Source organism: Lepisosteus oculatus, chromosome 7 (assembly GCF_040954835.1).
Source record: "Lepisosteus oculatus isolate fLepOcu1 chromosome 7, fLepOcu1.hap2, whole genome shotgun sequence".
Lineage (NCBI taxonomy): Eukaryota > Metazoa > Chordata > Actinopteri > Semionotiformes > Lepisosteidae > Lepisosteus > Lepisosteus oculatus.
This window is the reverse complement of record NC_090702.1, coordinates 8,297,496-8,305,546: the sequence shown is the minus strand read 5'-3', so window position 1 is coordinate 8,305,546 and position 8,051 is coordinate 8,297,496. Positions and strand designations below refer to the sequence as shown.

The following is an 8,051-nucleotide window of genomic DNA, read 5'->3' as shown; positions in this document are numbered from 1 at the left end:
TGTCCATAGGACAACAATCAGTCTTACACTGCACAAATCTGGCCTTTATGGAAGAGTGGCAAGAAGAAAGCCATTTCTCAAAGATATCCATAAAAAGTCTCGTCTAAAGTTTGCCACAAGCCACCTGGGAGACACCCCAAACATGTGGAAGAAGGTGCTCTGGTCAGATGAAACCAAAATCGAACTTTTTGGCCACAATGCAAAACGATATGTTTGGCGTAAAAGCAACACAGCTCATCACCCTCAACACACCATCCCCACTGTCAAACATGGTGGTGGCAGCATCATGGTTTGGGCCTGCTTTTCTTCAGCAGGGACAGGGAAGATGGTTAAAATTGAGGGGAAGATGGATGCAGCCAAATCCAGGACCATTCTGGATGAAAACCTGTTGGAGTCTGCAAAAGACCTGAAACTGGGACGGAGATTTATCTTCCAACAAGACAATGATCCCAAACATACAGCAAAATCTACAAAGGAATGGTTCACAAATAAACGTATCCAGGTGTTTGAATGGCCAAGTCAAAGTCCAGACCTGAATCCAATCGAGAATCTGTGGAAAGAGCTGAAAACTGCTGTTCACAAACGCTCTCCATCCAACCTCACTGAGCTCGAGCTGTTTTGCAAGGAAGAATGGGCAAGAATTTCAGTCTCTCGATGTGCAAAACTGATAGAGACATACCCCAAGCGACTTGCAGCTGTAATCGCAGCAAAAGGTGGCTCTACAAAGTATTAACGCAAGGGGGCCGAATAATTTTGCACGCCCCACTTTTCATTTTTTTATTAGTTAAAAAAGTTTCAAAAATCCAATAGATTTCGTTCCACTTCACAATTGTGTCCCACTTGTTGGTGATTCTTCACATAAAATAAAAAATTTATATCTTTATGTTTGAAGCCTGAAATGTGGCAAAAGGTTGAAAAGTTCAAGGGGGCCGAATACTTTCGCAAGGCACTGTATGTACTGCATATAATCACATTAGTAATACATAACAATTTCAAGCAAACTCAGAAAGCACAGGTTAAAGTGTAAAAGGATGTTCATGCAAACACAATTTCTTGAGCCATTCAATTGTCCATGAATCTTAAAGGGGAGGTGCAGTCCAATAAATCCTGGTAACAAAATAAATTAATTGACATTATAGAAACATTTTACAAATTCTGGATTAAGCACAAAATTGTGAACTTTTAGAAAGCACTGTATGTCATCATGTTGTTGCAACCCCCTGGTCATGCCCCAGGCAAGAGTGAGAGTGAGGCAAGAGTGAGAGTTCCCACAAATTGTCTGTTTTGTGCTGTAAATTGGAGGTTTTACAAGTTACTGTGTACATTTTACTTTTATTGTGGTCTGAAAAGCAGTCATCAATGCTGATTCTTTCTATCCCCAAAATAGAAAAATAGTGTTGCAGCTCCCCTTTAATAACTGCAACAGAAAGATCTTTTTTTTTTTGCAAATGGCAGTGCAAAGGAATGACTAGCTTACCGCCTCCACCAGACTTCCTGCACTGCCATGGAACTGCCGCCCTGAGTCTTGGCAATGAGTCGGTACGGTGAGGGAGACTGGCCGCGCCCGCTGGGTGTTGCCGTTAGTGCTGTCCGCGTACCAGGAGCCACAGTTGACAGACGGCAGGCTGCTGTTGAGCTTCTCGTAGGAGCCCGTGCCCTCCAGCTGCAAGGTCGGCACACGCTGGTAGGGGTTCCCCCGGTCACAGGGCGTAGCAGGGGGTGTGGAGCACAGCCGTGTGAAGAGTGTGGGGGAATGACTCCTCCGTAAGAGCGGGCTGAGCCCAGCCACTGCCAGGGCCTGGACAGGGAGGGACACAGAAACACAGTCTATGAAATATTCACCACCATGCAGTACTCACTGCTGTTTGTTCCTAATAGCTTCAGTGGTGAGAAGTGAAGAAGAGACGCCCTACCAGGGTTCTAATATACATTAGATATGCTTACTGACAGGAGATGGGGCAGTGTAGCATAGTGGGAATATCTCTAGACTCAAAACTGGTGAGTTGTGGGCTCCAGTCCATGTTACAGGCCCTACTGTTGTAAAGGGATCCAGAGTGCTTTATTTATAAGAAGGTCCAACTTCATGTACCCGTGAGGGGCAGCATCCATTTGCCTGACATGTGGGTATAATCATGTGCCGGTAACCCTACTGCACAGAAGATCAGGCAGAGAAAAGAAAAATTCCTTCCTCAATTGAATTACAGAAGAGGAACTTTGGGTAGAGCGGGTTATGTACATCTACAGTGGAATTTAGTCAGGGCACCAGGGTGAATACACTGTCATGTACAAACTATGTTAGTGACTTTCAATGACCGAATAGTCAGTTTAGTATCAGTTTAACATTTGACTTTAACATCTCATCCAAAAGCTAGTACCACCTAGAGCGACATGTCTGATTTAAATAGGAAATTCTGTTTGAGGTGTACAGCAACAATCTCCCATTGAGGTGTACAGAGGTCTCCCATTCCAGTACTGATCCTGACATATTAATCCTCTGGAGTATTTACAGTAAGAATGCATGGTGCCAGAAAACATCCTCAAGAACTTTCCAAAAGACCAACTGATTTTATGTTTAGAAATCAGGTATTGGTTTCTCAAATTGAAAACAGACATAAAGAAAAAAGGGACAAAATGTGATAACATGTGATAACATTTGATATTCTCAAATATAGTTTTATAACCATCCTTAAAGGAGCACAAGACCCTTAATTCTGCTACATTTAACACTTGACAGGCACAATTGACAGGCATTCTGTAGAATCTGTTGTCACATTGCAATATAATCCATGCAGTCATGTTTCCATATTTTCCACACATTTCCTTATTTCATGCATAATATTAAACAGGATATAAAGACAAAAACATTAAATTAGAATTAGACAGGAAAATATTTAACTTGACCAATTTTTATACTGTACTATATATAACATTCAGAGTAAGGACATAATGCAGAAAAAAAAATATGATAGAATTAAATACAGTATGTTTTATCATATAACCTTGCATCCACTACTCAAAGTTCATACTTTTTAAAATAAAATTGAATAGAGTGATACATTTTAAATTGACTATGTTCAATGAGCTCTGCACAATTATGTCACGGGAAGGTAATTCTGTAATTCCTGTACCTTGAAAATCATCATCTGTAACTTATTCACAACCCTTAAAGACCTGCTTACTGTTCTAATTAAGCACAGTTGTCAGAAATGAAGGGGAAAATCAAGCAAACTTGTTAACTTCTATCTAAAAGAACTTCAGATGGTTGATGGGAACTGAATCTTTTCAGCCTGGAATAGAAAGAATTGTGTGAGAATTAGATGTACTGTAGGTGTCCTGCATGTGATTGGAGTAGATACTGTAGATCTGGAGAAAAGCAATTCCCAAGTGTTTCATTAAAAAATTATTTACTTCTTCTTCTTCTTCTTGTTCTTCTTCTTTTTCACAGCCTTAGTCCCAGACTGTCCTGGGGTCAGCTGCTTTGGTTGCTCTTTTCCATTTGTCTCTGTCGAGCACATCTTCCTCACTCACTTCACATACCTCCATATCTTTTCTCACACAATCTATCCATCTCTTTCTAGGCCTGCCTCTTCCTCTGTTACCTTCCACCTCAAATTCCATTACCCTCTTTGTTACTTCCTCAACGTCCCTCATCATGATATGTCCATAGCACCGTAACCTCGCCTCTCGCATCTTCTCAACCACATCCACCACCCTACATCGTCTACGGATTTCTTCATTTCTGATCTTATCCTTCATTGAAATCTGCAGAATCCATCTCAACATCCTCATTTCAGTTCTTCTCATCAAGTTCTCTTCCCTCTTTCCAACTGCCAAGCATTCAGCTCCATATAGTAGTACAGGTCTAATCACAGTCTTGTACATTTTGCACTTTAACTTTCTGGGAATTTTCCTGTCACAGATTATTCCAGTTATTTTTCTCCACTTGTTCCATCCAGCTTTCACTCTTTGTTTTACTGCCTCCAGTGTTTCTCCTCCCTTTACCAGTTTTGATCCAAAGTATTTAAAGTCATCAACTTGTTTCAGTTTTCCTCCATTTGTCTCCTCAACATTGGTCATAGTATCTCCTCTTCTCTCCATTACCATTATTTCAGATTTTTCTGCATTCATTTTCAGTCCACCCTTTTCCAGACTCCTCTGCCATTTGAACACTTTCTCCTGTAGTTCTACTTCTGAGTCTGCCATCAGTGCCACATCATCAGCAAAGATGAGTTCCCAAGGCACTTCTGTTCTTACCTCCTCTGTCAGTGTGTCAATAATGTTTATGAAAAGGAAAGGACTTAGTGCTGATCCTTGGTGTACTCCAACTGTGATTTCAAACTCTTTTGTCTCTCCCTGTTGTGTTATCATCTTCGTAGTTGCATCTCTATAGGTTGCTTGAACTAACTTCACCATGCTTTCTGGTACTCCTTTCTTCCTCAAGCACCAATACACCACCTCTCTGGGCACACGGTCATATGCCTTCTCCAAGTCCAGAAAGGCCACATACAGCTTTTTCCCTTTCTCTAGTGTCTTCTCCTGTAACTGTCTCATCACAAAAATGGCATCTGTTGTGCTTTTCCCCGCTGAGAATCCAAATTGTGAGTTGTGGATCCTGATTATCTTCCTGAGTCTCTTGTCCAGAATTTTTTCCAGGATTTTCAATCCATGTTCCAGAGGTTTTATTCCTCTATAGTTTTTACACTCCATTGGGTCTCCTTTCTCCTTGTAGATGGTAACCATACTGCTTTTTGTCCATTCTTCTGGAATTCTCTCTTCTTTTGCAATATTGTATAGCAATCTCGTCAGCCACTGAATCCCCTCTTCATCGAGGTTCTTAAAGTGTTCTGCTGCTATTCCTGATGGTCCAGTTGCTTTGCCCACTTTCATCTCTTTGATAGCTTCTGTCACTTCCTTTACTGAAATTTCTTGGATTGGTCCACACACTACGTCTGCCTCCACTAGGTTCTCCCTCTCATTTTCTACATTTAACAGATTTTTGAAGTACTCCAGCCATCTTTGCTTGATCTGTTCTTCTTTAATCAAGACTCTGCCTTCTCCATCCTTGAGTACCGCCACCCGGATAATATCTTTTTTCTGTCTCGCTCTATGTTTAGCAATCTTGTAGATTTGGTCCTCTCCTTCCTTTGTTTCAAGTTTCTCATACCATTCTTTCCAGGCTCTTTCCTTTGCTCTTGCTTCACTTCTTTTTGCTACCTTCTTTAGTCTCTTATATTCTTGTAATTCTCCAGTGGCATCTTTCAGTGCCTTGTATGCTTTTTTCTTTTCCTTCAGTGTTTCCTGAACTTCCATATCCCACCACCACTCTTCATTTTCCCTCGGTCTGATTCCTCTTGTCTTTCCACAAACCCTGGTAGCAGCCTCTTCTAGGATGTGGCTCATCTCAGTCCACTCTTCTTCAACTGAAGGCTCCTCTGTTTCCTCTGTGTTGTTTTTCATTTTTTTCACCAGCCTGTTGAAATCTACTTTGTTTTCTCTCTGTTTCCACACTTTTGTTCGTGCTGGGTGTTTCCTCTGCCTTATTCTTCGCTCCTTCAATATTGTGATGTCCATCACCAGTAGCCTGTGTTGTCTGGTAACAGCCTCATAGGGCAGGACTTTAGCATCTTGGACTTTCGCTCAATCAATTCTTCTCACTAATATGTAATCTATTTGGGTATCATGGCCTCCACTCCTGTATGTCACCTTTTGCTCATAATTCTTTGTGAACCCTGTGTTCACTGCAAACAATTCAAGAGCTTGGAGTGTTTCTAGTAGCCTTCCTCCTTCTTCATTTCTCTCTCCTAGCCCTCTCTGACCATGTTCATCTGGATAATCTGGGCATTTCTCTCCTAAATGTGCATTGAAGTCTCCTCCAATTACCACCATTTCATTTCCTGGGATTCTGCTAACCACTTCTTCGAGATCTTCCAAAAAGCTATCCTTTTCCTCCTGTGGTCTTCCTACCTGTGGTGCATATACAGAGATGATATTCCATAACCCACTCTCAAAAGCCACCTGTACATTGATAATCCTGTCTGAGTGTCTAACCACCCTCACTATCTTGTCTGCTAGGTCTTTGCACACTATCACACCCACTCCATTCATTTTGGTACTCTTTCCAACATATAGAATCTTGTATCCCTCTCCTAGGTGTCTTGAGCTGTTTCCTTTCCACTTGGTTTCTTGCACACACAAGATCTCCACTTTTCTCCTTGCCATAGTTTCAACCAATTCTCTCCCTCTCCCTGTCATGGTACCAACATTCCAACTCCCCACTCTCATTGACTTAACATTCCTTCCATGCCCCTTCACCTTGTTTCTTTTCTGTAGCCCCCACTCTACAGTTTTCCCCACAGTAGCATAATTTCCATTAGTACCCTGTTGGGACACAGCACTAATGGCGGACGTTGTTAACCCGGGCCCCGGCCGATCCGGTATGTGCTTTGTGTTCTTTGCAACCATGGTTTTGGCAAGATGGTTTTACGTTGGATGCCCTTCCTGACACAACCCTTTTAGTCGCCTCTTACGACAGGCAGAGATACCCAGGAGGTATTCTGATCCCCCTCCCGAGGGATAAAAAAATAAAATAAATTATTTACTACACTAGGATTTTTGTAGCATTAAGCTACTTGCAACCAAGTTTATACAAAAGCCCACTTCTCATTTGTAAACCATGTCTGCATGTTCTTAGACCTTACAGGGATTTGGAATTAAAAAAAAAAACATTTTTGACCCATAAGATGGCTTTATTTTTTTATGATCGTTTCCATGTTGTTCTGCAGGAGAACTACAGATATTCATAATGATGGCTCAGTCATCCTTAATGTTTTGTTTTTGTAGAGCAGAGATGGAGAAGATCTCACCTGGTGATGTACTAGGTGAAGGGGCAGTACAGTCTTCTGAGACACATCTGGTGGCTGTTTGGTCTGCCTCTTTAAACACTCTAGGTGGAAGGATGATCGTCGACCTATTTGGAAAAAGAACAAAGGATAGGGAATAACATGAACTCTAATTAAAGTTGTTCACAGTAGTGCAGGAGGAACACTGTCTGTTGGTTTTCATTCCAGTTCTTTGGTCAGTCCTGAGTGATCAAAATATCCCACTTCAAGGATACTGTTTCCAATAATATTACCATATAGAAATTTACTCAGCCTCTCCTCAACTTGCCTTTATTTCTGACTGAACACCTCTTTCTACTTGGTTAATTGTTGATAGATAAGGTGGCAATGGCTCTGTATTAGAGAACTCTCATGGTGATTCCATGTTTATTTCAACTGTAGAGCTCCAATTGATTATTGTTCATGGAAACATAACTGAAGAGGGAAGTTCTGAAACCCAGAAACTGGCAAATGATTGATATCAGTTACAAATCACATTTGAGCTTTTAACAGCCTGAAAGTGAAATTACAAATACTATGCTCCACATAGAAAACACAAATCAATCAGTTTATTAGACCAATAAGAACTGAACAGGACCAAAAACTAAAAGACACTGCGTTTTTCCAGGACATGGGTTGCAAAACCACTGATCTAGACTGTTGTGTACAGATTACATCAGAACAGAGGCCAAACAGATCACATAAAAACTGCATTTCTTTGAAAACTCTGGGTTGGTTAAAGTAGCAAAATCACTTTATTTTGTATGCTTTATTAAATGCTTTCTCTTATTTGTAATTTTTTTTGTAATGAACATGCCTGCTATATTATTATCAGACATTTTTTATCTGAAATCTACATCATCACAAAATGTCCTTACAGAATACATACTCAAGGAAAAAGGAAAAACTTAAATCCAGCTGAAAGTTTGTAAAAAGGTTTTACAAATGATTAGTTTCCTTAAGGGTTGAATTAAATAATAGATCAGTTGAAACATACTGTAGTTCTTAAGAAATAGGGGGTGGTGTTTATATGGTGAAACTATAACTCTTTTTGTAACTCAAATCATAAGAATTCTCAACTGATTTACTGTAACTACTGTGTGAAAGGTAACAAGCAAACGCTGCAGATTGGATAATTTAGTAAAGGCATTTTGCATTATTCTTCACAGCATG

At 40.6% G+C, this 8,051-nt stretch overlaps 1 protein-coding gene across 9 annotated transcripts in view; it reads right to left on the bottom strand.

The window, feature by feature from the left end:
• cacna1c (calcium channel, voltage-dependent, L type, alpha 1C subunit) overlaps positions 1–8,051 on the bottom strand; it is a 447,138-nt gene that overhangs the window by 11,754 nt on the left and 427,333 nt on the right. For all 9 annotated transcript variants that reach the window (XM_069192105.1, XM_069192106.1, XM_069192107.1 and 6 more), the window contains 2 exons: positions 6,864–6,967; positions 1,478–1,798 (listed from right to left, as the gene is read on the bottom strand). In XM_069192105.1, the coding sequence (XP_069048206.1) occupies positions 1,478–1,798; positions 6,864–6,967 (425 nt within the window). The remainder of the gene's footprint in view (positions 1–1,477; positions 1,799–6,863; positions 6,968–8,051) is intronic.